The sequence below is a fragment of the Miniopterus natalensis genome, chromosome 10, assembly GCF_054644295.1.
Source record: "Miniopterus natalensis isolate mMinNat1 chromosome 10, mMinNat1.hap1, whole genome shotgun sequence".
Classification (NCBI taxonomy): Eukaryota; Metazoa; Chordata; class Mammalia; order Chiroptera; family Miniopteridae; genus Miniopterus; species Miniopterus natalensis.
This window is the reverse complement of record NC_142090.1, coordinates 49,613,476-49,640,072: the sequence shown is the minus strand read 5'-3', so window position 1 is coordinate 49,640,072 and position 26,597 is coordinate 49,613,476. Positions and strand designations below refer to the sequence as shown.

The 26,597-nt window shown below is 33.8% G+C and overlaps 1 protein-coding gene across 1 annotated transcript in view; it reads left to right on the top strand.

Moving 5' to 3' along the window:
• Nucleotides 1-8,782: 8,782 nt before the first annotated feature.
• The window catches only part of GNAT3 (G protein subunit alpha transducin 3), a 46,884-nt gene continuing 29,069 nt past the window's right edge, over nt 8,783-26,597 (top strand). Inside the window, exons 1-2 of the mRNA XM_016217574.2 lie at nt 8,783-8,900; nt 23,113-23,155. Of these exons, the coding sequence (XP_016073060.1) occupies nt 8,783-8,900; nt 23,113-23,155 (161 nt within the window). The remainder of the gene's footprint in view (nt 8,901-23,112; nt 23,156-26,597) is intronic.

Here is a 26,597-nt window from a genome sequence, read left to right as displayed (position 1 = left end):
CACACATGGATGGCCTGCGTGAACACTAAATTTGGCTGTCTAATAGTTATTTCAAAGTATGATATTTAAAATTGTTTATGAACTTTCTCATCCAAATCAACTTATTCCACAGTCTTTCCCATTTCAATACAGTGTGGGGCAAAAGTAGGTTTACAGTTATGAGTACATGAAACACAGAGTTTACTCTTGTATTATTATTTATTAATTATTGTATTATTTTCTATACAAACGACTATAAGCCTATTTTGCCTCACCATATATATATGTGTGTGTGTGTGTGTGTGTGTGTGTGTGTGTGTGTGTGTGTGTATACCCATTCTTACAATTACTCAGGCTCTCTCTTTCTATCAAACCCTACATCTCTCAAACCCAGCAAGATGTACCTGTAACATGTATCCAAAAATCCTACCATTTGTTACCATGGCAATAATCTATCTTAAAATCATGTTGCCTTTCACATGGATTATTACAAAATTTTTCTGTTAATTTTCCACATGTTAACTAAAATTCTCCTGTTAGCATGTTGTTTATATCAATTCGCTCCACTGCTCAGAACACTGCAATGTTTTCTAGTCTTTTACAGAATAAAAGCCAAAGTCCTGAGCTAACCCAGGAGACCCTCAATGACCTGAACAATCCATTTGCATTCCCACCAACTCTCTGCTTTCTTCTTCTTCTACTACTGCTCCTGCACTCACTCTATTCCAGCCACTCTGGTTCCCTTATAGTTCTTCAGTCACACTAGGCAAATTCCTGCCTCACAGCCTTTGAATGTACCTTTGCCTTTGCTCAGATTTGTCTTTCTGTTGGTGTGCCTGTTTTCCATTCCTCATCTTTTTTATAACTTTGCCCAAATGTTACTGAAGTGAACATTCTTCTGCACCTGTTAGAACTCCTTCCATGACTGAGACACTCATTCTTTAGGCTACTTGAAGAGTTGGAAGCTGAGTCCCTCTCTAGGTAATGGGTCCTTGACCAAAAAGAGCTTCCTTGCCCAAGGTTATAACTTCTACCTGAGGATAACCCACATCCAGTGACTGGACAATTTTGAAGCATAAGTCTCATCTCCCTTCTCAGTTATAACTTTGAAGAATCATTCCAGCTATCAACTCCCCATAGGGTCAGCTGAGGCCTCTCTTGCAAATGCATTGTTGTTTAACCTTCCCTGCTGTCAAGTCCAGCCTCCCTCATTCCACATAGATGTATCTGCTGAAGGTATTCCCCAGGCCTTTTCTTCATGTAAATCTCTGACTCAGATTCTGCTTTCAGAAAACTTAATCTGAGAGACTTGGTACCAAGCATGGTCTTAAGAAGCAGGCTCTAAAATGGGGTATTGGAAATAGATAACCCAATCCTCACCCTCAACCTCCAGCAAGTTGGAAAATTAAAACCAGATTTACTGGTGGTAGGTGTATTACTACTGATAGTCCCTACCTTGCAGTAGCAGCTTTGTTTTTTAAATTTCACTGGTAGTAACCTAATATGAGATACAAGTGAGAGACAATGTAAAAGTGGGGGGAAATCTCAGTGTTCGAAAGAGTTATGGGAAGTAGAAAATACAAGAACTGTAGTATTGAGGGCTGTTACTGAGAGCTATCAATTCACTGAAGAAAGACACTGGATGGCCAAAGGTGATTAATTACCAACTTAATGCAAAGTGCAAAACCCAGAGGTTCTCTTGAGCTACATAAAAAGGGACTCTCATCTCCTACAGTGGAGATGGGTGTGGAAAGAGTAATAATCAGACACACAGGACTTAATCATAAGGTTAGGAAAGTTCCACAGAAAATTGAATTTTCAACCTTGGCAAAACTGTTACATCAAAGTCAAGGTCCTCACTTAAAAAAATTGGGACCCAGAGTCAGAATAGTGATGCCTGGGTTGATGCATCAAAAAATCTTGAATGCTCAGATTTCACTTGGACCCTTTGGGCTGGCAAAAGTAGTACACTCTTCCCTTTTAAAGGTTAGCACCCATTGCGTGAAGACAATGCAAAGGCCTTTGTTGATGGCATTCAACCTAGTGAAGATCTATACTCACTGCTCCTGGAGACCTGGTCAGTAACTATAATTGACTTATGACATAACCTGGCCAGGAAATTCTAGAGCTGTTACCAGAAGAAAGAACTTGCAGACCACAAAAGCAACAGAAAAGAACCAACATGTACTTGAAGGAGCTGGAAGAGAGTGTATGTATATATGAATGTATTCTAAGGCTGTTAGGCCAAAGGAAGATGGAACATAAAGTTGAATAAAGGGAAAGAATCACATGAAAGCCCTTTCTTATATTACAGGATGCCAATGCCCTGGGAGATTGTATTAACATATTTTCTGGGATCGCTCTTGGAAGCCTGGCTATAGAATTATTCCATGGCAAATGGTAGACAAGGGTAACCAAAGGCTGAGAGAAGTTGGTGTCCTAGATTGAGAAACCATTCAGACTTTAGAAAATTACTACATAGCTTTCCATGCATTAAAATAATAAGAAATTTGTGAGTGAGGGGAGATTTCAGTAATATTTAGACAGTTTTTTATAGGCAGGGGTTGATGATAGAAAATGCAGTTATAGACTTAAGCTTCCTCAAAGCAATGGAAATAAGAACCCAAAGTAATAGAGACCAGGTACCAGCAGTTAATGATAAGGACCAAAGTAGGTGCAATATTGTAATGATAGTCACGGTAAGAGTGGCAGCCAGGAGAGCCTGATGGGCAAGGACTTATGGAAATAGTTCATAAAACAAAGTGTTCCTAAAGCCAAAATAAGTGAGCAGGCAATAGGAGTATGGCTCAATTTAAACAACCAGAAAAGTCAAGGGTAATCATTAGGAGGTTAACGTCAAAAAATTGCATGATCTCTTGTCCTATTCCCAGAACTAAACTGTGTCTCGAGCCATAACACAGTTACTGAAAGTTCCTAATGAAAGAGACTATTTCAACACTAAGATAAATGTGCACAGTGAAGATTCACTAAAGATATTGTATAAGCCCGGCCGGGCTTGGCTCAAAGGTTGAGTGTAGACCTAGGATCCAGGCAATCAGGGTTCGATTCCCGGTCAGGGCATATGCCTGGGTTGCGGGCTAGCCCATCAGTGACTCTCATCATTGATGTTTCTATCTCTGTCTCTCCCTCTCCTTTCCTCGCAAATCAATAAAGATATATTTAAAAAAAAAAAAGAAAAGATATTGTATGAGATCTGAGTGGACCTTGATGCTTGGGAACCAGCAGTAACACCATGGTCCTCATGTTACAGTAGAGACATATGACTACCAGGCAATAAATGGTGTTCTGGGCCGTATCAAGGCTACAGTGGGTCCAGTGATTCACAGACCCAGCCAGTAGTCATTTCTTAGGTCCCTGCGTGTATAATTGGAGTGAATATAAGTGGTTAGCAGAATGCCCAGTCACTTTTTTGACTTGTACAGTGAGTTTGCATAGTGAATCATATCAAATGGAAGCTTCTGATATTGCCCCACTGAGTCTCCAGCTGTTATGATCCTTAAAGTTCTTCATTCTCTCTCTCTCATATATATATATATATATATATGAGAGACACCTCAGCTTTGGATCTCCCATAGGGCTGGCTGAGTTCTCCGTTGCAACTGCATTGCAATCCAATTTCTCCTCTAACCAATATTGCTTCATTCACACATTTATATGAGTTGTTCCAAAGTACACTTTCCAATAAACTTTCTGCATGCATTTTTTTAATCTTAAACTCAGTTTCAGAGAACTTAATTAAAAACAATGACCTTCTTAGTTTGTTCTGTCCTGGACATATTATATAAAATTGTAATCTCTCATCCTCTCCACCACACCTATACTCCTGATGTTCAGTCTGTGTTTTGTTTTGTTTTTTCTTTCTTAACATCACCATCTAAATTTTATGAACTTTAAATATTTATCATGTTTATTGTCTGTGTGAACTCCCTACATACTTACACACTATAGTATTCAAGTCCTATGAAAGAAGGTATCTGGCTATTTTATTTACTGCTGAATCTTCCATGCTCGGTATATAACCATTGTTGAATATATCGTTGTTGAATTAATAAATTCTTGCAATTCTAGAGGTAATATTTCACACTTGCAATCATTTTGGAAGCAGAATCATGTATTTCCAAGATGGAGCAAAGAGCTGTCAAGCACCATATATTTATTGATCACTCACTATTCACTAATTCTTTCTTTCTTTTTTTTTCCATATATCTTTATTGATTTCAGAGAGAGGAAAGGAGAGGGAGAGAGAGAGACAGAAACATCAATGGTGAGAGAGTCATTGATCGGCTGCAGCCCACAACCCGGGCATGTGCCCTGACCGGGAATCGAACCCCTATTGCCTGGATCCCAGGTCGACGATCAACCGCTGAGCCATGCCCGGCTGGGCACTAATTATTTCAATAAACACTATTTTCTTCTGTGTACTCTCAGGTTAGAGGCAGCACACAGTAGAGAAGAATCAGAGAGCACAATCACTGAAAAGTATCCTGACTATTTAATAAGGAAGGACAAATTCACTGGCAGAACATTCCTCTTAGGAATTTGGAAAGTAAGGAATCACCCAAATGGGTACTATGGAAAAAGTCAGGTACAGAAGAAAAAGATATTCCTAGTGAGAGAAAAAAAAAGCATGAGTGACAGTTAAATTGGGATGCCTAATTAGCAAAGAGACAATAGCACAGCTAAAATAGAGAGTGTGTTCAGAGAAGTAATGGGAAATATATTTACATTGTTGGGTTCTGCTAACAAAATTAATGAGTGTATGGTGACAGGACTAAGATAAGTGGCAGTAAGAAACAAGGAGTTCTTTGGGTTTGTTTTTTTCTTTTCAACAAGAAAAGTTAATAATAAACGGGTTTTAGAGAATTTAACCTGCCACACACAGGTTAGATTGGGATAGGGCAGAGACTAAGTAGGAAGTGGTTGCAATAATCAGGACTGAAATTACTGAGAAATAAGATTAAGAGAACATGTAGTGGAAATGTTGTATTAAAGAGACATATTTGAAAAATCTTGAAAGAGACAGAGTTTGGGACAAGAAGAGGCCCTTAGGGAAATAATTATGACTCTCATCTTCTTTGTCAATTAGGCTTATAACACTTCTTATTTACAAAAATCATTATATATAATCATATCCTAATTCATAAAGAAGAGTATGTGGCATAAGTAAGGGAGAAATCAACCCCAATGAATAAAAATACATATTTGCATTACCTCTTAAGACATAAGAGCTGCTTAATGTTGGCACTGTAAACATACTGTGCTATCTGAATGTGCTAATTTGAAACTTGCCCTATTCCCTCAAGATTAAAAGACTTCTCTTGGAAGTCCCAAAAGACAGGAGCTATCTGGAGGAAATACCATGCATAGATTTCCCAGAAGTGCACATTTGAGTACCATTAGCAAAGGAGAGAGGGTTTGCCTCAAATTTCATGGGAATATGCAAGGATAAAAGTCATTGCTAAGGCAGCCAGGACTCAAACCACCCAGGGACCCAGCGCTTCAAGTAAACAATTCCTATATGATATGAAAACAAAATAAAAACTAATACAGATGGCAGCCTGTATTGATAATTTCCAGAAGGAAATGGAGCCTTTGGAGCCACTTTTTGTGGTCAGTCACATGTCACATACTCAGAGGAAATCCAGCTTGATGATTGCAGAAGCCCAGGTAATGCTGGCAAAAGAGACATCTGCAAAAGCATAGGTTTAAAATCTCAATATTAAAAGCAGGTGGGAAATAATTGCATCTCACCATAAGCTAGGTATTGAATTATAAATTTAAAATAGTGATTACTCAAAGTTTTCAAAAGCTAATGATCCCTTCTGAAAACTCCACAGAGACCTCTACCTAAAATAGCCAGAGGAAAATTTACTCATGCCATGCAGGCTTGACCTTTAGAGCTGAGGGCTCATTCTCCGTATTTTACTTTGTCAATGTTTCTTTCTTGCAGAGCTTGGTGTCAAAAGAAGGTATTCCCAGTCAGGTGATGTTGTGATTCAAAACACACACACAGAAACAAGGTTCTTAGAAGTCATTCTCAATAATTATCCTAAAAAATCACCATGTTCCAAAGTAATGTCCGCTGCCTTCTGTGAGTGTGTGTGTGCATGAGTTGCACATGCAAGTTTGTGTGTGTGCATGTGTGTGTACACAAGGCATTCTATCTCTTTTAGCTGGCTAATATATGGAACTCTAACATTATAGTGTCTGGGATAGTTTTTTGTCTTCAAGAACAAACAGAATTTATGGCCACATATCTCCCTGAATAAAAAGCATCTAATTTCCCATTTTTATCTTCTATCAATTTTCTCTCACTGTGGAACAAGATTTAAGGATATAAAAGGAGTATGCTGATGTTATTTTTAAAGCTGATAAAAACAAAACAAAAAATCAACAGTGTAAATGTTGGAATCACTTTTGTAATTGTATTTATTGACATTATTTCAGACTAACATTGGACTTTTTCATTGAATTTTTTGAATCACTAATATTGCTAAGATATTGAGAGAGACCAACTATAACATTGAACCTTGGAAAGAAACTCTAACCATACTGTCATCTCAGCATAGCATAAGAAAAAAAGACACTAAGTCTCTATCAATTCATTGGCAAGAAATAGGTTTTTAACATTTCTTATGGCTAGCATTGTGCTAAGCAATATGGAGAACATCCAAGCTAATAAGATATTGTCACCACTATACTGGAATTTAATATTTTATTCTCATAATTTTCTTAAGTCCAAAAAGCTGTAATCCTAAGTGAAGCAACATGGACTAAAACTCCAGCTTATTAGTGAAGCTGTGTTACAGGCACTCAGGGGAGAGGGCTGAGAAAGGGACCTTCCTCTCCTCTCTGGTTCATGCAACATCCCTCCCCTAAATATTCCCTTGATACCAAATTTTTTTCAAGAATTTGTAGTCACTGATGAAAAAAATCACATCATAATCTCATAAAGTTGATAATTAAAGATTCTGGGTTAACTGAAAAGTAGTTCATAATTTTATATGATGAAGAAAATGTACATTTCTACTCCTGAAAAAATTCATCAGTTTTAGTCAGTAACCCTCTTAGGAAATTTAGCAAAACACATACCCTTTCAAAACCAGGGGATGTCCCCATCAAAAAGCTATGAGATATATTTACTTGAATACAAATCATAGAACGTATCTAGTCAGTTCATAGTTGCTATGGAAGGTCCAAGAATCATATATTCAGGGTACTATGTATATTCCATTTTGATATAAGAACAATAGGCAAAAAGAGATTTATTTTAATGTTTGTGTTCTTTTGTGTTGCTGCAGAGTAAACTCTGTTCATGGGTGAGTATAAATAAACTAGTAAGCGCAAATCTTGTTCCTTTGGGGCAGGCCATTTGCATTGTAAAAGCAATGCTGCATGATTTGCACAAACTCTTGTATACCTACGTTTCCACAGCTTTATATTATCATAACATGGCTTTGGAGGGATAAAATTCAGAAAGTTTTGACTATGCTTATGTATCTGCTACTTGATATTTTTTGTGAAAAAATAAACAAAGCAGGAATATGTATTTAATTTGGCAGCCTATTTCCTTTTTGTATGAACATGCAAAAACCCACCTGTTCAAATTTTGCACATGGCCCCACAAGAACAGCACTGACATGTTGATGGACTATATTCTCGCATTTTCTGGTTAGACACATTCACAGATCCCAAAATTACAGGTAGCCAACTCTGTTTCTAAGGAAACTATTGATTGACAACCTAACAAGAACTTTATGCTTCATATACACAAAAAAATTATACAACATAATCTCTGTCCCCAAGCTTGCAGATCTTCAAGAAGTACATGATATCTCTTGTGGTAGTTGAAAGGCATGGAACATATTTGAATATATTTACCGTCCTTACTTTTCAGGAAGAACCAAATTACCTACTGTTTCAAAGAACATTACTTTTTATTCCCTTGATACCAAATCAATAAAAGTCCTTCCAGAACAGCAGCGGTTACTTAATGGCCCCAAAGAGTTAATGCACTACCAAAATTGAACACAGTTCAGTGTCTACACCAAGTGGGTCCTCAATTAAAGTTGATGGATTGACTTTCTCGGGAGCAGTAAAAGCTCAATTTATGAATGTGCATCCTTTGAGACTGAAATCAATAATTTAAGAGCACCATGTGTTGAAGTCTATGTGACAATACAATAATATGTATAAACATAAGAACTACATCTGTTTCCATTTTTTAAAGTTGTTTTCTAGATACTGAGAGTCTCTGCCTAGATACTGACAGATACTGAGAGTCTCAATAATGTTGTGTCATAATCTAATCATAATGAGACTATAAATTTGGATGATTTAATATAAATATTTTGACAGCAATATTAGAGTAATTATGAAGAATTTGAAAACTCAAATATCTGAAGATAAGATGCAAGCTTGTTGTTTAGTTAACAGAACATAAAATCACAGTAATAAAGATTGCCTATCAGTGTGAAACATTCCATTTGAACTGCTCATTGCATATTATCTTTAGTATATAGGTTTTGACAACTTTCTACATTGTTGTTTAAGGAAGATGAACAGATTTTTAAAGATGTACCAGAAATGGCCATTTAATTTGATCAGGTGACACCCTTTGATCAGGTGACAGCTCAGAAAGCATCTCCTTAGTCAAAGTAGAATCTTAGAGCATGAGGGAATGCGCTGTTGGGCACTTTAGTAGAGAACTGCTTTTGCATCCTACACTCAAACCAGAGCTGCGCTCAACATCTGAAAAAGTTTGAGCAAATAAACCGACACGATGGGAAGCGGGATTAGTTCAGAGAGTAAGGAATCAGCCAAAAGATCAAAAGAACTGGAGAAAAAGCTTCAGGCAGATGCTGAGCGAGATGCAAGAACTGTAAAGTTGCTGTTATTAGGTAATATTTTATTTCCTTTTGCTTTCAAATTCCTGATGTTTCTTCAATTGTGTTGTATTTACTTTCTCAAAATTTCATTTTAAGAGTATTACTTTATGGGATATTTATTATAAAAATGTGAAAAGAAATAGACTTTATGTGCACTTTATATTTACTCATTTTTATTTAGTATTTTGTTACATATTTTTATTAAGTAGAGAGAAAAATATTTATTAGATGACTCCATTTCTTTGTCAATAATACAATTTACTATTATTAAGAGAAAACTCATATACATTTATTATTTTATTGCTTCCTTTAATTACAAGTTATAAAGGTTTATGTTATTTTGTTTGAACACAAATACATTGCTTGATATCCAGGTTAATGTTATTTAATTACTTGTGCTATTAAAACCAATTAGTATGAAGTTATTTAGAGTAATGATAAGGTACTTTAAATTATATTAATAATATTACTCAGGCTTCTGAATGCTACCTGTGGTATTGTCTGTGTACTTGAAAAATATTCCATTTAAACTCTTTTAGGATATTTATATACTCATTCAGATAAGGAATCATGTCTCTTCTCTCGTTTCATTCCCTCAAAACTCAGCACAACTCTTTACCACAGCTATATATTCAATGTATTTTCAATGAATTAAAAGATAGAAAATAACCTCTATGCCACACCTTTTTCTAGACATAAAAAAATTCACATGTAGTGGTCACCGGAAGAAAAATATGTTTTTGAGATAAAAATAAAGACCTATAAAAAGAATACAAAACAAGAGCTTTCACTTAATCATAGTTGTATGTTTCTCCTGTTCCTAGTTATACACAAAAGTACTTCATTTCAGAATTGTGAAATTTTACACAAAACTTCCTCATATTTTTATTAAATGTATTGGGGTGACATTGGTTAATAGGATCATATAGATTTCAAGTGCACATTTCTATGATACTTGAACTGCATATTACATTATGTGCCCACCACCCAAAGTCAAATTGTTTTCCGTCACCATATATTTGCCCTCCTTTACCCTTTACTACCCTCCCACCCCCTTCCCTCTGGTAACCACCACACTGTTATCTGTGTCTATGCGTTTCAGTTTTATATCCCATATATGAGTGAAACCATATGGTTCTTAGCCTTTTCTGACTGACTTATTTTGCTTAGCATAACATTCTCATTTTTTTAAGTGTCCTTTTGCTCCCATTGGCAAGTGTCTCAGAAGCCAGCTGTGGGATTCCCAGCACTTGCTCCTCAAAGGAGCACTTCTCTCCCTTCATGCATAGGTCCTGTGGCTGCTCACTTGTCCACAACACTTGCAAGTAACCACTAGAGGTTGGTAACTTCAAAGATGTTGGGGTCAGCTCTTATGAAACCAGCAAACATACTTTCCCTAAAACTCCGAAGTATTCTATGAGGCTTTGATCAAGAGTGAAAGTCATGTGGACATAGAAAAAGCAAATAAAAGGTGAGAGGGAAAGCCAAGCATTCCTACAAATGCACTTTTTGTTCCTCTTATACTAAGAACGGTGGTATAAAAGTGATAAAATAGATTAAAAATTCCTGTTTGAATAAATTTCAAAAGAATAGACATATTTTCAATATACGAATTACTTTTTGATTAAAGTTGTGGATTAGATCAGAAGAAGAGTAATTTTTGGTACCACAGATATAAAAGACTCATCAGTGCTACTATTACATCTTTTACTTTCCTGAGACAATCATAATTTTATGAATTCACTTCCAGTGTTACTAAACAATATGCTTGGATTAATTTGGTTCCAACAATATATGCCCTCAACTTCTCAGTCATATCTTATTGACACAAAATGAGTCAAATTCTCTTAAGCTTTTCCTGTTTCAATGATACACCAAACACTTGACTAAGCTTTTCCTTCTGGGCTAGATTTGAATTTTTTTGTTGATTATATTGTCAAAGTTCAAAACAACAAAGTCTTGCAACAACTCTGCTTTAATTCTCATATTTCTAATTCATATTCTCTAATTTAACTAAACTCAAATGTTCAATTTGGCCTCATTATACATCATAAAAGTGTTCAGTGGAACTAAACTAAACCTTCCCACCTTCTTACCCTCTCACCCTCAAATTTTCTCACCAATTAAAACTATTTAATTTCTCCTGTCATTGAAATGATAATTGTCATTCATCAGGGTGGCTTGAACAGTTTTTAAGTACATCAGTGTGTGTCGTGTGGTGCTTACCAGTTAAGTGTTCCTGGTAATTAGATCCTAAGACTAACTCTATTCTTATAAAAAGTGGGAATCTAAAAATATTTTTGACAGAATTTATTATGTTGATCCTTTTATTATCCAGTAAATTTCTAGGTGCTTAAACACATAGCACAACTTTCAAATTGAACACATACTGTAAAGTAGATGTATCATTTGGTATTGCTGGACATAAGATTTCACTGAATCTGAAGAGCTTTCAAAGTGCTACCTTATAAATAAAGGACCAACTTGCAGACAGATTTTGTTTTTATTACATCTTTCAGACATTTAGTAAAATTAGAAAAGAGGCTCCAGATCTGTTTTCTTTTAGCAAGAAGAAGTCTTCTAGGAAACAGTGGAGATGATTCATATATTCCTCATTTGACAATGGCTAAGACAATAATGCCATGTGCTTTTAAAATTTAGCCTGTAAAGACACCCCACAAAGAGTATATTTTAATAAGAAAAAAATTCTAATAAGATGTTTGTTTTTGTAGATTTCTATTTTTTAAGTCTTAACTTACAAATGTGTGATTAAACTTTAATTCTATTCAAAGGAGATACCCGTCATTTAATAGTGGAATCAGTATGGCTCATGTTTTCACTTTTTCCTATCTCTTTTTTACTTTTTATTTTAAATTTCAGTTAAAATTGATTTATTTTGCAACATTACTTTCTTTTGTACTTTTGCAAATTTCCATCACATGAACTCATTAGATTCAGAGCTCCATGCGAGGAATAGGGAAAAAAAATGAGTTTTCTTTTTCTTCATATTTGAAATATTGTCACATTCACTCTACAATTACAGTTATGATACCATTAATTAATTGTTAACCAGTGATCTTCAGCAATATCATGGACCGTTCATCATTGGTGTTCTTTTCCTTCAGGTCTAAAACCTTTAATTCTTTATTTTTCTATGCGCTATATTGTAAACATCACACAATATATATTTTTTATGTATGTGTCTTTAATGATTTCAGAGAGAGGAAGGGAGAGGGGTAGAGAGGGATAGAAACATCAATGATGAGGGAGTCATCTATGGGCTGCTTCCTGCACGCCCCCCACCCGGGATCGAGCCCACAACCCAGGCATGCACCCTGACAGAGACTTGAGCCTCGATCCCCTGGATCATAGGTCAATATTCAACTGCTGAGCCACACCTGGCTGGGCACACTATATATTTTTTAAAGGTGTCATCTAAGTTTTACTGTTTAAAAATATTATTCCAAGTATCTGGCTCTTAGACACATAAACTTAGAAGGAATCTAAAGATTTTTAAAAATCTACTTTAAATATGCTTATGTTTACTAAGTTAATGAGCATTTTCAAAATTTCCAGGTTGTTTCATTTGTTAAAAAATGTATATTTTGGAAGGTCTGCCCAATTTTAATATGACAGTAAGAATTATGATTCTGACACTATCGAAAAGCTTGTTACAAAATAATTAGTAACACAAAGCTTGCATAGCAGAATTAGCTAAGTAGGTTTATCCACCTGGCAGAGTGAGAGAATACAATTTTAAAATGAGTATAGTAAAATGCCTTTTAAAGCCATTTGAGGTAAAAATTAATTTGTTAATACTTTCATCAAGTGTTATGCTTTTTTCACATCTTCACTGAGTGACCTTGGACTAGTCACATAATCTCAGAAGAATGATGGGTGTCAAAGTATTTTGTAAATTTTAAAAATCCAGACAAATGTGGTTTATTTTTGTTGTGTAATATATTCCCCAAACTGAAATTAATTGAATGTTAATAAAATACACAAATTTTTGTTCCTCTTGTCTTCTTTTTATGTATATCTAAGAGGAAAGAGGATACAAAACACAGGTTAAATAAGTTTTTATTTGTTTAAATACTTATCTTTAATATTTTTTTAAGTGTCATCAAGTATGGAGTGTGAAAGAATGCAGGACACTATAGGTGTTCTTGAGTCACTAGCTAGATTATAAATTCATCAAGTGTAAGAAATTCTATTTTGAATTTCCATTATACCAATAGAGTCAATGCCACTCCATGGATGTGATCAGATAAACAGATCCTTTAGAATAATTTTATTAACAAATAAATTTATTTCTGATCAGTAGTAATAAGAGAAGGATATTGTGAACAACATATAGAAATATTTCTGAATAATCTTTCAAGTGTTTTGTTTTATTTATCCAAATTAAAGCCATTCTTTCTTTCTTCTAAAAATAATGCATTTTTTATTTAAAAATATTATAAAACATTTGATTTGATTTGATGCTACTAAAGAATCAATATTTTTATCACAAATATTTTAATCAAATGTTTTAAATTGCCTTTCAGAAAAGTAAAGAAAAAACATGCAGAGAAGTTCGACTTGGAGAGTTTTAAATTGTCTCCAAAGTGCAATATACTCTTTGCATCATAACAATTTGAAAGTTCAAGAGGCAAAGCCAAATATTTGCAACATTGCATTTATTTATAAAGAATGGCAGATGGCAGCATCTAATAACTTACTATAATGTTCCTTTTCCCCAACAGGCAAAAAGTACTTGGACAAATGTTTTGCATATATTTGGCTTTATTTTAGATTAATTTATCTCTAATAATCAAGACATCTTAAAAATAGACTCACAAGTCTCTCACATAAAATATGCAAACCATTTATTAAGGCTCCATATTTAGACAAATGATGATATTTGTTATTGAGATTGAATATCCTATCTTGCTGAGAATGACTTGTTAACTACAGTTTAATGGAACCTCTCTATCTAGTAATATCAAAGAACACTTTTATATTTACTTTTTTACTCAAACCCTGAACTATTGGTTGAAGAACATTACTGTACCTTTTAAAAGAGTTATATAAGTACCAAGATTTTTACCCCTCCAAACTGTTAGGAGAGAAGGAAGGTAGTGAAACCTTTGTTTGTGTAGACTCCACGTTCCACATAAAATAAAATACGCCTCCAGTTAAGATTTTAGACTCAAATTCAGAATGCATCTCCTTATTTAAGTTTCCTTCAAATACTGATGTGTAAATACATCAAATAGAATTTGAACTCAAAGAAGTAGGATTGAAGATGAAGCCGATGGTGGGACTTATCAAGGTACGAAAATATTCATTTTATTTATTAGATCCCAATGTTAATAAAGTAGAAGTCATGGGCTTACTTTCGGCCTCAATATTGTATATTCAAATAGAATAAATTTGCTGTTTAGAATTGTTCCTCTTTTAAGATATCTGGAAATGTCACTCTCTGACCATTATTTTATATTCTATTATCTCTCATACTTTTCCACACTTCATGAATTAGTTCTTTGATTTCATTATATTTCCCTTCAATCAGAGTTGGCCATATTACTATGTTCCTCCTAAAATTCTGAAATACTCTGTCCCTTTAATCTTTTACCTTAATTGACATCATAACTTCAACCCTGCATAATTCCTCAAGGCTCTCTGATTACCATTGTTCTAAGACACTATTCCCTGTGACTTTCTCCACAGTGCTACTATTAATACCTTTTCAGCCCTTAGTGCTGAGCTAACATCCCTCCCCTGTACACTCCTAATTCCTTTCATTTCCAGGTGTTGTAGACTAAAATGATAGATCATTTTCCATTTCCTGGCTGACAAATTTCTGTTTTTAAGTTCAGCTGGGCCAATAATTATTTTACTTGTTCCCGTTTTCTACTGAAATGCTCCAAAAGGCAGCTGTGTCTGCATTCCCAGCTTCTCTTTCATCCAGAATCTCCAACCCTCCCACCTCAGCCTAGATGACAACCCACGTATAAGGGCCAATCATCCACTTCAGCCAGTTTTAAGAAAGTAGTGGTATTCCATTTTCATTTAAGGCTAATTTTAGCCTTGTCCTATAAATTTTGTCACCTTCCATATCTTATGAATTTTGTTTTATGAATTACTTTTTCTCTTTGCCTTTTTTCAAAATTCTTCTTTACTGGGTCTTTCCTCTTCACACATATTTCCATTAGCCTAAATCACTCTGACTCCATGAACCCCTTGAATTAACTTTATATGGGTATCCTTTTAAATGTTTTTATATTGAAATACTTCTCAAAGTAGCTCATGCCCATTGCTTCTATTTTATTATCCTCTGTATTCTCTTTAGTTAATTATGATCTAACTTTTATATTCTCTTCTCTACTAAAAAAACTCTCTCACACAGCCCTAAAAACCTTCAATTCACAAAACTCAGACCTCGATAATTTTGAATTGTTTTATCTTACCTCCTGTTACTCTGCAATACCTCCTAGTTTTTTATATCCCTTCACTCCCCACTTCACTGAAGCTGCTGCTTTTCCACATTTGTCAGTGGTTTCACTCAATAAGGTATATCTTTGGGCCTCAGTATTTTTCAGTTTGTACTCTTTCTTGGGGACTTAATATCAGGGCTTAACTCTCATTTCTGGAAGAATGACTCTAACATCCTTTATTTTGCCCAGTTTCTAGATCCATATTTGCAAATATCTGTTATTTATCACTGACCTAATTGCACTTTGGGAGACCTCAAAATAATTTTCTAAGTTTTTCTTGCTGCCCTTTCATCCCCAAACTTTATAAGTTCCCCAGTTATGTGTTTCCCATTATATCGACTCAATATTTCAATCTTCTTTGGCTCCTTTTTTTCTGATCTTTTGCCACAAAATTTAGTTTTAGCTCTGTCTCTAATAGAATGGAACTCATATTTCTCTGTTTTCCCCCACTGCTGTTATTGTTTATAATCTAAAAAAAAGCCCTATGAAATAGATATTATTATTTTTATTATTTAGAGAAAAATAAAATGAGAGCTCAGGAAGGTAATTTAGTTTCTAAGATTACAAATTAGTTTACAGGAGGACAGAGCTTTTTATTTCTATTGTGTCAGTCTTAAATTAGTACCTGAATTCTAAGTACTATGAAAACATAAAACATGTCTGCTTTTGCTCTTCCCTGAATTCCTACTTAGCACAGCATGCTTAGCACAAGAAAGGATGAATGCATCGAGTATGAAAGAATGACAGAATCAAAATATAAAATATTTCTACATGTTGTTCATAGCGATGAAAGCATATATGTACATTTGGCATGTGGAAATAGAGCTAGAAAAGAGTCATGCATCATCCCATAAGGACTTTGATGTTTAAGTCAATAAGAAGATGTTGATAGGTTTTAACTATCAATGTGAGAATAATACTTGGAATTTTTTAATCAAAGATTATGCTGGCTGCACTATGAGACAAAGATTTTATGAGGATGACTAAGATAGGTAAGCTAATTAGGAAATTGTTGTTACTATACAACTACTTGATAGGACTGTGAATTAAGGTGGAAATTACAAGTTTGGGTGTAAGATTTGGAGGACATTAGGAAACCAAATCCACAGAACTTGGTGGCTGACTGCATGTGGGTGAGAGAAATGATTAAGGGAAGAATTGAGTATAGTGATTGTTTCATTCAGCACTATGTAAAATACAGAACAAAGCTTAGGTTGGGGGAGAAATGAAAAGAGTAATAATAATTTAGGATATTTAAAACTTTGATGTTTGTAGCACAACCAAGTAAAAATATCTATTAAATAGATGAATATACATGGGTCTGGAAATTAGGAGGGATAACTCAAGTGAGAGCAACGGATTTGTCATACTCAGTCCTCTGTGTCCCTCCTCCGGATACCCAGTGTGTGTAGGCTAACCACTTAATTAACCAATACTTTTTTCAGGGGCATTAATTTATACAAAAAGCTGTGTGTGTAACTGCTCCCACAATTAATGAACACTTTTACAAATATCTATCATCCATCTATCTATGTTTCTATGTAAATAGGCCTGTGTGGAAACAATCATGTAATTCTATATTTTAGCTTATTCCTTTTTTAGCCTAAAAGGTATATTAATAAGATAAGGAAAATGACATATTTGTTAAAATACTTCAAAATCCAGGAAGGCTCATAATGTTTTGAATACAGGGTGGGGCAAACATAGGTTTACAGTTGCATGCATTCACAACTGTAAACCTACTTTTGCTGACCCATGCATTATCAGATATTTTTAAAACAAGTATAAAATTGGAAGCAATCAAATAAAACTTTATTAGAAAGGAAAAGTAGTATAACATTCTTTATCACAAATGAAACATGCTTACATACAGTCATGATGCTTATTATTACTATATTACAGAAATAGGTACTTAGACATCCTAATAATTATAGAAATATATCTGACACCATAAGGTTTACTAATGTGATGTACTAAAAAAAAAGAAAACCCACATTATTACTTATGTTATATTTATGCTAATATCTTTACATTGACTTTAATCATCAGACAGATACAGAATATTGGACATTATGTTGGAGTTTATTTAAGCCAAAACTGATGACAATTGCCAGGAAGTAAGATTTCAAAAGTTCATGAGAATAACAATTTTTCAGTTTATTTTATGCATTTGAAATTCAGGAGGGAACGTAATGAAGGTTATGTGAAGGTAGAAGAAAGCAAGGTGGGAATTGGATTACAGGATAGTTAACAAGATTATGTGCTCTCTTGAGGGTGGTTACTTAGTTCAAAGATGTACTGACATAAAATAACTTACAAAAACAATGGACATGGCTTGCTTAAGGCAAAGATAAATCTTTTTAAAAGACATTCTATGACTAGGATGTAACTACCCACCATGACTTGACCATTTAGGAATTTATTATTAGATCACCAGGTGAGGTTACTTTGCCTACAACCCCTTTTTCTTCCATACTAAAATATTATTATTATTATTATTTAATGTTTTTATTGGTTTCAGAGAGAGGAAGGGAGAGGAAGAGAGACAGAGAAACATCAGTGATGAGAGAATCATTGCTCAGCTGTCTCCTGCACATTCCCTACTGGGGATTGAGCCTGCACCAGGGCTTGTGCCCTGATCAGGCATCAAACCATGATCTCCTGGTTCATGGGTCAATGCTCAACCACTGACCATGCTGGCAGGGCCCATAAACTATTTTAAAAATAGCAGTGGTGGGGGAAATTATCCCAAGAATGCCTGGTTAAAATATTATTAGAACATTAGTTAATATTATTTACCACATTATCAAATTAAAGGAGAAAAATCAACATGACTATATCAGGAGATGCGTGCATGCCCCCCCTCCCCCCCACACACACACAATAGATAAACTTCTTTTATCCATTCCTGATAGAAACATTTACCAAAGTAGAAATAGAAGGCAATTTCCTTCATTAGATAAATAGCATGTACAAAACCTGCAGTAACTGTCATATTTAATAGGAAACATTTCATATTGTTAACTACAGGTAGTGAGTGAACAAGGACTTGTGACGATTAATGAGAATTACATATTTTCCTGCCCTTGACCTTCTCCTCTTCAATGCTCTTTTCAAGGATTTGGGTGATGGTGGAAAATGCAGTATTTCACGCTTGAGTGTTTGAAAGAATATAGTGACAGACAGTCAAAATTCCAAGTGATTTCAACCATCAGGAATACTTTGTCCAAATGAGCAAAGTGGGATTTAATAGGTATCTTTAATTGGGGTTCAAAATCAATTATGCACACGTAGTATGTGTAAGAATATGTTTGCTAAGAGATGATGTAAAAAAGAAATTAGACAAATTTAGCTGCTACAAACTCAGTACAAGAGTTTGGTAAACAATGTGATAAAGCTACAAAGAAAAAAATAAGGCAAACTAATCATGGCCCCTATGAAGAAAAGTGTTCTATTTAAATACAAGTATCATAAGCAAGACAGACCTAGGTTTTATCCCGTTCCTCCGGCATCAGAATATCAGTGCTGTTGATCAATCTCCTGACATCTACAGCAAAATTTCAGAACCAGTGTTTCAAAAGGACTTTTGCTTTTGTACAGAGTGTGTTTCAGAGGGCAAGGGATATAAAAGTCATGTTCTACAAGAAAGAATTAAAGGAATGGAACATTTTATACTTGAAAAATCTCTTAAGAAAGGAAGCTTGCTTCAAATATAGGAAAATGTTGAGAACTTACTATATGTTAAGGTATGCTCTAGGTATTTTATATCTCTAATTTATCTTCCCAAACCATAAGAGGCAGATATTAATAATCCAATTTTATAAAAAGGATACTGACTCTCAGATTAAATATGATCAAGACATCCAGTCAATGTCAGAAATGAACACAAGCTCATATTTATTTGATTCAAAAACATGAATATTTTCTACTCATTTTTCTACCTTCAGTCTAGAGCATTTGAAAGGTTGCCATGTGTCAGAGACACATAATTTTGTTATTGCTCCATGAGAAAGAGAAATAGTGAGTGGAAAAAAATTAAGTTGGCTCAAAAAAGACTACCTTAAGAATTTTAAATGCCAACAGTCTACAAACAGATGACAAGCAGACACTGCATATCCATATGTCTGAGAAAGTACACTGCTTTCATATGAATTTAAAATAAGTAAATTTAAAATAATTTATGTTTTTAAATCATTTTGATTTGACATTAGTAGTGCATACTAAAAAGAAAGCAACATTACAGCAGTAATATGGGAGTCTGGTGATGTAGTTTCTTTGTCTTAAAGTAGACCTGGCATTTTGGATAAGTATCATAATCTCTGCCACACTCATTTTTCTCATGCTAGGATGAAGAGATGTGCATAGCTGGCTGATTTCTAAGGTTTCTTTCTACTGTATCATTATGTGATTTTTAAGACCCCCTACAAAATATTTTATACATGATAACAAGAAGTCAATGTGTTTATTCTCATTTTTCCTGTTTTAACAAGTTGTATCAAATGAGCAATCAAGCCTTGAATGTGTTCAGTTGAGGTTCAGTTACAAGTATAAATATCACGAAGCTTTAACATTGTTTTTGGCATTTGGTTTTTTGGGGTTTTTGTTTGTTTGTTTGTTTTAAATATATCTTTATTGATTTCAGAGAGAGGAAAGGAGAGGGAGAGAGAGAGATAGAAACATCAATGATGAGAGAGTCATTGATCGAGCCCACAACCTGGGCATGTGCCCTGACCGGGAATCGAACCCTGATCGCCTGGATCCCAGGTCGATGCTCAACCGCTGAGCCACTCCCGGCTGAGCTGTTTTTGGCATTTGTAAATAAAAACATGGGGTAAAATTCCTAATTTATTCTTACTGAGAATAAAATAATTTGACTATTAAAGTATAAATTAAGTATAAATTTAAATATTTAATTAATGGAAACATCTACTTTGAAGAAATACGTGTATATTTTGTTAAAAGCCCCTTGGTAACCCTAGACCCAGAAAATAATTTTAGCGAAAACTACAGTTTGGAAGGAAGAAATTATTTCAGCATGCCCCCAGCCTATTCAAACATGCTGTTTTAATATCTATATTTGGCATTGTAGCATGATCTAATCTTACAAAAATGGAACTGTTACTGTGAACTAAGGCCTAGAATCATTGTGAGAATGGGATTCAATAATTTATTCCTGAAATAGCTTTGCAATAGAGCTCCAAATAATAAATGAGAATTTGGAGAAATTGGCTTTTCTTCAGGAATTTTGTTAGTGCTGTAATTGACTATCCTGGACCTTCATATAGAAGACAGAAGTCACCGCAAAAAAAAACAAGCGATAATTCAGATACCTTTTGTAAAATCTTTAAAAGGAAATATTAATGTTTCAAATATAGTTTCACAAAAAACTATAAGCTATTTTAAAAATGCTTAATTACTATGAATTATAAAGAATCCTTCTATAATACTGCATAATAATATACCACCTAGCCTCTGAAATAATTTTGGAAACTTTCCAGGTGTCATCAGTATGATCACTAATAGGCCATATTTATGAAGTATAGAAGATCATTGTGGATGTACCTTAATTCTCTGATACAGTCAAAAGGTTTTTTCCCCCCAAGTTATGATAAATTTTTGACTAGTCAGTCATATAGAATGAATATGATAAAATTTGGTTGCGATTATTTAGAATTTCTTAATGTGCTCATAGTGTTTCTTAATTGATATTGTATTTGTCCAGGACACATATTCTAGTACAATTCTGGAAAATCGTTTTATAAACATTTTTTTCTTATTCTAAGGTAGATAATTTTTTAAATAAAAATGATCTAATTTACTTTCAATTCACTTAGAAACCATAGGTATTATAGCATTATTTAAGAAAATGTATTTGATAGTCAGAAATGAGACATTCTTTCTCATCTCAGAGTTTCTCCAAAGTTGAAACCTATATAATTTTAATAACCAATGTCACCTCAATAAACTCAATAGATATAAAAAAAAAATTTAAATAGGGCAGTAAGGGCCCTCTAATTCAATATATATTTTGATATAATTTGAATAAAAGTCTGAAATATAGGGTTACCAAAAGTCATATTAGTTTTGCTTACATAAAATCATACTAGACTTGCCATGCCAATGTGGTTCAGTTGGCTGGGCATCATCCCAAGCACTGAAAGGTTGCTGGTTTGATTCCTGGTCAGGGCACATACCTAGGTTGCAGTCTCGATCCTCAATGAGGGGCTTGCAGGAGGCAGCTGATCCATGTCTAGCTCTCACATTGATGTTTCTCTCTCCCTTACTCTCTCTCTAAAAATCAATAAAAAATCTTTTAAAAATCATACTAGACTTGGTAAAACAATGCAGTTGACTGCCATGTTGGTAAGAGATATTTCTATACATATTAGTTTTTCTGATTTTTGGATTTTTCCTGGCCTATTTTTAAATTGCCTTAGTTGTGCTATTTTGAAATCTGTCCAAAATTAACAGGCAAGCTGAGACTTTAAATATATCTTTGGACCCAATTTCTGGAACTGTCAGTAATATATCAGTCTTTTGCTTCTCTAAATTATATAGAAATTAGTATGAGAAGGCTGAAAATTTGACTCATTGGCATTTTAGATCAGGCCCTTGGTCAATATATTTCACTATCATATTTTCATCAATAAATGTTCATTGTAACCCAGGGACACGTTCTAAAACACATGATTTCATATCAATTATAAAATACTGAGTTTTCCCAATATTTCAGAGATTTATTGGTCATTCTATCTAAAAATTTTGTAAACAAATATAGTTTATCAGACTCTACAAACTCTTGTTGACACCCAGCTTTTCTCCTCTCTGTAAAACCAGAACTTTCACACTTCAAGAAGCTGCTGAATTTGCTCTGCCCCATTCCATCCCTCACATGTCTAAGACTCATAGATAAGTAAACACTAAAAAGTTTGGTTTTATACTCTATTGATACCTTACACATTATAATAATTTTTGTCAAATTCTCTCATCATTTTCACTCTCAAGTAATATTCAGTTTTAGTCTCTTTTCGTATATCAGTCATCCTTACACTGTTAACAATTTTAAACATCCTTATATGAATCGTCTTAAGTCCTATTTCATTTATCCTACTTTTTAAAATGCAACTTCTCTGTAGGCTCTTTAGATTTGCTTACTGTTATTAGCAACTTTCCTTTTTTTAAACAAAAGAGAAAATGCCTGTGTAGCAACGTAAAAATGATGATGAAGACAAGAGACCCTTCTATAATCAGGATAGGCTTTGAATAATTCTAGAAATAAAAAGCTATTGCTTAGTTTTGTGTGCATGGTTTTTGTTTTTGCTATTTAATCCAACAGGATATATGCAGAGACATTCTGGGAGAATGAGAGTGATCTAGAGACTATAAAGTTGGGACCGTTTCCTTGGGATACAAACCCAGGAGATATGATCTTTCCAAAACATATTCAAATATAATAATAGGATTTTTTCCTAATGGCATGTAATTCTTGCTTCAGAATATACACTCTACCTTGAGGCCAACATATCTGGACCTATCATCAATACAAATGGGTTTTATTTTCTTCTGCTATCCTGGAAAGTAGACACCTAATACCTTTCAAGACTTAACAGAAACATTACTCTGCTTCTTTACATAGGAGAGCTGTCTGTTAAAGATTTATCTGCAAGATAATGATGTCACAGGTTTTAACATGTATATGAATTTGATATATATCAGTTGATAACACTCCCATCTTTCTTTTGCAGGAGCAGGAGAATCTGGAAAAAGTACTATTGTTAAACAAATGAAGTAAGTATATACTATTTTAGATGTTTAATATTTGAAACCTATCCATCTATTTGACCCTTTTAAAAATAAATACCTCTGGGAAATGTGATTAATAATCTAAATCTGTGATTTTCAACAGGTGTGCCATAAGAATTTTTAAAACGTGCAATACCTGATTCTGTGGTCAGGGGCATTGATCTCTTTTCCCTTAGGTTGTCAAATAAAAAAATTACAATAGCCAACACAATAGCTGTCCAGTGTGAATGTCCTGTCTTGAACCATAAATATAGAGTTGCATTTTATTGGTCATGTCACATAATAAGGTTGTGTCTTATTGGTTAGTTCGTGGTACCAGAAATCCTTATATACAAGTATATATAGCTGATTTTTTAAAGTCAGTTTGGAGCAAAAAGGGTAGGTAATTACTATTATTATATATTTTTTGTAAATCAATCAATATTATACATATATTTTTCTCAGATCAGAAAAAAATATTTTTTTGGTGTGCCACAGAATTTTAGTAATTAGTTTATGTGTGCCATGAGATAAAAAAGGCCGAAAATTGCTGATCTAGAGCACATGTAGTAGCAGAGCTATCACAATTTCTGTGCAAATATTCCTCGTATCCCTCCGCAGAAAACATAGAAAATCAGTAATATTATACTTTCCACTTTTCTTTTAAATTTTGGCCCTCACAAGATGGGTACTAAAAACAGTTATATTATAGATATATTAATCTAAGTATAAATAGAGCTTTAATATTATGATCATAAGCCATAAACATTCTGAAATATGTCAATCAGTGATCCATTTGAACTTAGGAGGAAACAATATTTTTAACCTAACTAGTATTTTGTCTACCTGGTAATAAAATGAATATTTAAAGTTCTGACCATCATGGGTTTAAAATTATTTTGCATTTATTTTCTCTACCTTTTTCTCTTTATAATGAATTAAGTAGACCTGCATTTCTTAATAAGGATATAATGAATACAAAATTGCTATGATTCCAGAATGCAATGCCTAAATAAATAAAATGGCAGTAGATAAGTGGAAATAAATATGTGAAATCTAATGGCTCTGTCATTGCTGGAGAATTTTGAAGGACAATTGTTGCTATAGAAGTAGATGATAATCATTTTTTAGCTTATTTTTAACTAAATGTTCAAGGATCACACTCTTCCACACATATCATATGAGAGAATGATTCCAGTTAATGATGAAATTGTCTATAATCTAAACCATTTTTTTTCTTCTTTCTAGGTAATGTCATGTGAGTTCCATATCAATCAATATTTAAACCCTACTTTTCAATTCTGTTGCCTATATCTGTAACTAGATTTTTGAACTTTTCTCCTATTGTTGAAGAACAGAAATCCTTTACCCGGATTACTGGTCATATTGCTTTTGAGTTCTCAGCTCCATCCTTGTACCCAAGTCATCTTGTGTTTCCTTATAACATTACTACTGTGTTCACCTCTTCTTTTCTTGCAGCTTATAATCATGCTTGAATCCCATTTATCTTTCTTACCCCTCCATTCTCTGTAAGGTTAAATGCAGTAAGAAAAAAAATGACCAATTATTTGGCTATATAAAAATTTAAAAATTTAAATATATTAAACCATAAATAAAATTTTAAAAATAGAAAAATTTAAAATAAATATGATATATAAATAATTGAATATCATAATATGTAAAGATCTATAGATTGTTGTCTGGCTGGCATGGCTCAGTGGTTGAACATCGACCTAGAATCCAGGAGATGGTGGTTTAATTCCCAGTCAGGGCACATGCCCAGGTTGTGGGCTGGATCCCCAGTGGGGGGAGTGCAGGAGGCAGCCGATCAGTGACTCTCATCATTGATGTTTCTCTCTCTCTCTCCCTCTCCCTTCCTCTCTCTGAAATCAATAGACATACTAAAAAAACAAACCTATAGATTGTTAAGGAAACCAATAAGCTGCCCAATATATATAAATGTGAAGAGACTATGAACAGACAGTTCACAAAAGACAAAATTCAAATATCTATTAAATATATATAGTTTCTCACTAATATAAAAAAATTAGAACCGTAATGAGCTGTTTCTCATCTTAGTAGATTAGCAAACAATAATTTCAAAGTAATATTACCTAATAAATGTGTTTTGAGAAATGAATATTTCTCATTACTACTTATAAAATTGTTATAGCAAATTTATAGAAATAATTTTGGCAATTATGCACAGTAAGCTGGAAAAATAATTATTAATCTTTTAAATACATTTTTGAGAATTTTTAATAATAAAATAATTTGAATTTGAAATGGTATGAATATAAAATAATATAAATATGAAAATGTATGCAAAAGAGACATATCCATCTTATTTAAAATATTGAAATACAAGATAGAATAAAATACCCTAAGTTAAAATAAAACATAATCATACAGATTATGAAATTAAGGGATCATTCACCTTTAAGTTGCAATATTTTACCTCCATTATAAGTTATATGTATATTACAAAAATTTAATAAAAGAAAATACTGTTACCTGAAAAACCAACTTGCATAAACAACTTTATCTCAACTATTACAAAATAGATAATGTTTCTAAAATGGAAGAACATATACCAATGTTCAAATTAATTTACTCTCTCTCAATAGTGGGATTTAAAGTTACATTGCACCTTCATTTTCAATATTGCTGGGCTTTTTACATTTTCTAAAATCAGCAAGTATTACTTGTATTACTAAAAAAAAAAAAAAAAAAAATAGTCTCCTGATTCTGCCCACTCTCTCCTTCCTTTTCTCAGAGTCTTTTAGGAATGGTCAACACCTGCTCACTCTACTCTCAACCATTTCCATTACTCTGCCTCTGGCGTGTCACAATAATTGCCCTTACAAACATCAATTATAATCTCCTAATTGCCACTTTTTATGAAGTGTTCATAAGTCCTTATTTTAATTCCATTTGAGTTTATTGGGCTTTTGCCTCCTAATACTTTTGCTTGGATTCTCAGATAACTCTCTTTCCCAGATCACCTCCTAACTGTCTGCTTCACTCCCTGATTCTTTGACTATATCTTAAATGCTGGTGTCACTCATGTACAAGGTCCTATTCTTTGCTTACTCTATAGCTTCATCAAAATAAAACTGCTAGAGTCCAATGATATTTTACTGTCATCTTCAAGCAGTCCATAATATTTATTTCAAACTCAGACACTTTGTCTAAACTAGGGAAACAGATACATCTATCTCTATATTCTATGTATAGGTCCAAATCAGAATAAACATTAAGTTTATTTCCCCATGTGACCTCTGTTTCACTAAATCAATTCTAGCAACACCAACCTCGAAAGCAATAAATTTAAGTGTAGTTACGCTGATGCCCTCAGCCATTCACCAAGTAGGCTGCATCTACACAAGTTATGTCTCTAAACAATTCCCTTATCTTTATGGTCACTGTCTTAGTTCAAAACCTCAGC